Here is a 1651-nt window from a genome sequence, read left to right as displayed (position 1 = left end):
ATTAAGCCTAGAGAAAACTATGAAGATTCCATTGGACTGAAGTGGAGTGTTAGCATAATGTTTTCAACATTAATTATCTTTTGTACTGAGCATTAAGTCTAGTCACTTAATATTAACTTCTCATGTCCAGATTGTGTGTTGGTTCATTTATATTTCTTATAGTGGGACATTGATTATGTCACTACTCATGTAGTGTACCATGTAACATGTGGTGTGGTGTAATCATGGATGTAGTTCACCCAAAATATTGATATTTTAATTGTTACATTAATTCATCAAAAAACTAAAAAACTGTCAGTTGATAAAACAGAATAGAGAAAACAATCAATGTTTCTTTTCCACTGAAATGAAAAATAATATAGGATATTTGTCAGTGGGGTAATTTCATGGATTACAATAGAATCATAATATAATCTTTCACTAAAGCAACTGTGACTGTAATGTAAAATTATATTTATTCTGAACAATCATAATAATAACAAAGCAATTTTTCAGATTACATTTTTGATCCTATACTATAAGGCTGATACTAGATACTAGAAGGCTGAAACCTTCTGACTGAAAAACATTGGTATTTTACTCCGGATCTCTTTCGTTTTCAGTCCGTAAATAATTGGGTTCATAGTGGGGGGAAATATCATGACAACGATACCAACTATTTTCCTTAACTGAGGTGAAGCCTTCTCAAAACGATATGAAAGAAGTGTCATCAGACCTGTCAGTTCTAAAATGATAAACACCATTAAATGGCTGACACAAGTCTGTATAGCCTTGCTCTTTGCATCAGACTGCTTGTTCTTCAGACATGTCAATAAAATCTGAAGGTATGTATAGAAAATAGCACCTACAAATAGCACTTGCACGAAAACTATTATAAACAACCCATAGATGTTATTTAAAGTGGTGTCTGCACAAACCAGTCTCACAAGAGATGGATTGTCACAGTAAACATTGGAAACAAAGGATCGGCATAGAGGGAACCGAAGAAGCAGAGCAACAAGAATAAGCATCAAAGTGAGGTCCACTACCCAGACCAATGTGATGATTTTCAGCAGATACACATTTGTCATGATTGCACTGTACCTTAAGGGGTTACATATCGCTACATATATACATAAAATGGCAGTGGCTCCCATCAAGTCATTGATGGGTAGATTGATAAGCAACAGGTACATTGGTTCATGTAATCGGTTATCCAGAGCAATTGTTAGAATGATAACCAGATTACAGAAAAGAATAATACAGTAACTTAGCATTCCCAAAATAAATGCTGGGTAGACAACTTCAGGTGGTATAGCAAGGCCTTCCATGGTTAATACAGTTGAGACTTCAGAAGAGAGGTTATCCATGGCGATGTCCCACCGAAAGGCTGAAAAAGTAAATGTCATGGCTAAAATGTAGATTAGGTTCAATTTATGTAATTTGTTACAAATTATGGTCAAACACTGTTGATAAAAGTGAAGCCTGGCTCCATATCATTCCTGTGTCTGTGTACTAGGTGTGCAAATCTTCCATCCTGCCCAGGAAGAATACTATCAGTATAAATAAATAATATTTATTCATGGTGGTTGAGGTCCTCCCTCCTCAATACAATTACTGGGGCTGCTGGTGGTGGTGTAGTCAGTCATTTTGGTTGCTGTCCTGATTTATT

At 35.5% G+C, this 1651-nt stretch overlaps 1 protein-coding gene across 1 annotated transcript; it reads right to left on the bottom strand.

The window, feature by feature from the left end:
* Positions 1–536: 536 nt before the first annotated feature.
* On the bottom strand, positions 537–1349 carry LOC136747158 (olfactory receptor 52K1-like). Its single transcript, XM_066700111.1, has one exon. It carries the CDS (start codon positions 1347–1349, stop codon positions 537–539), a length of 813 nt encoding a protein of 270 aa, XP_066556208.1.
* Positions 1350–1651: the final 302 nt, after the last annotated feature.

The sequence above is a fragment of the Amia ocellicauda genome, chromosome 3, assembly GCF_036373705.1.
Source record: "Amia ocellicauda isolate fAmiCal2 chromosome 3, fAmiCal2.hap1, whole genome shotgun sequence".
Classification (NCBI taxonomy): Eukaryota; Metazoa; Chordata; class Actinopteri; order Amiiformes; family Amiidae; genus Amia; species Amia ocellicauda.
Note: the sequence above shows the minus strand (reverse complement) of the source record. Positions and strands in the feature narration are given on the sequence as shown.

Coding starts and splice junctions, on each gene's coding strand:
- LOC136747158 (XM_066700111.1), bottom strand. CDS start 1,349: ATGGATAACCTCTCTTCTGAAGTCTCAACTGTATTAACCATGGAAGGC.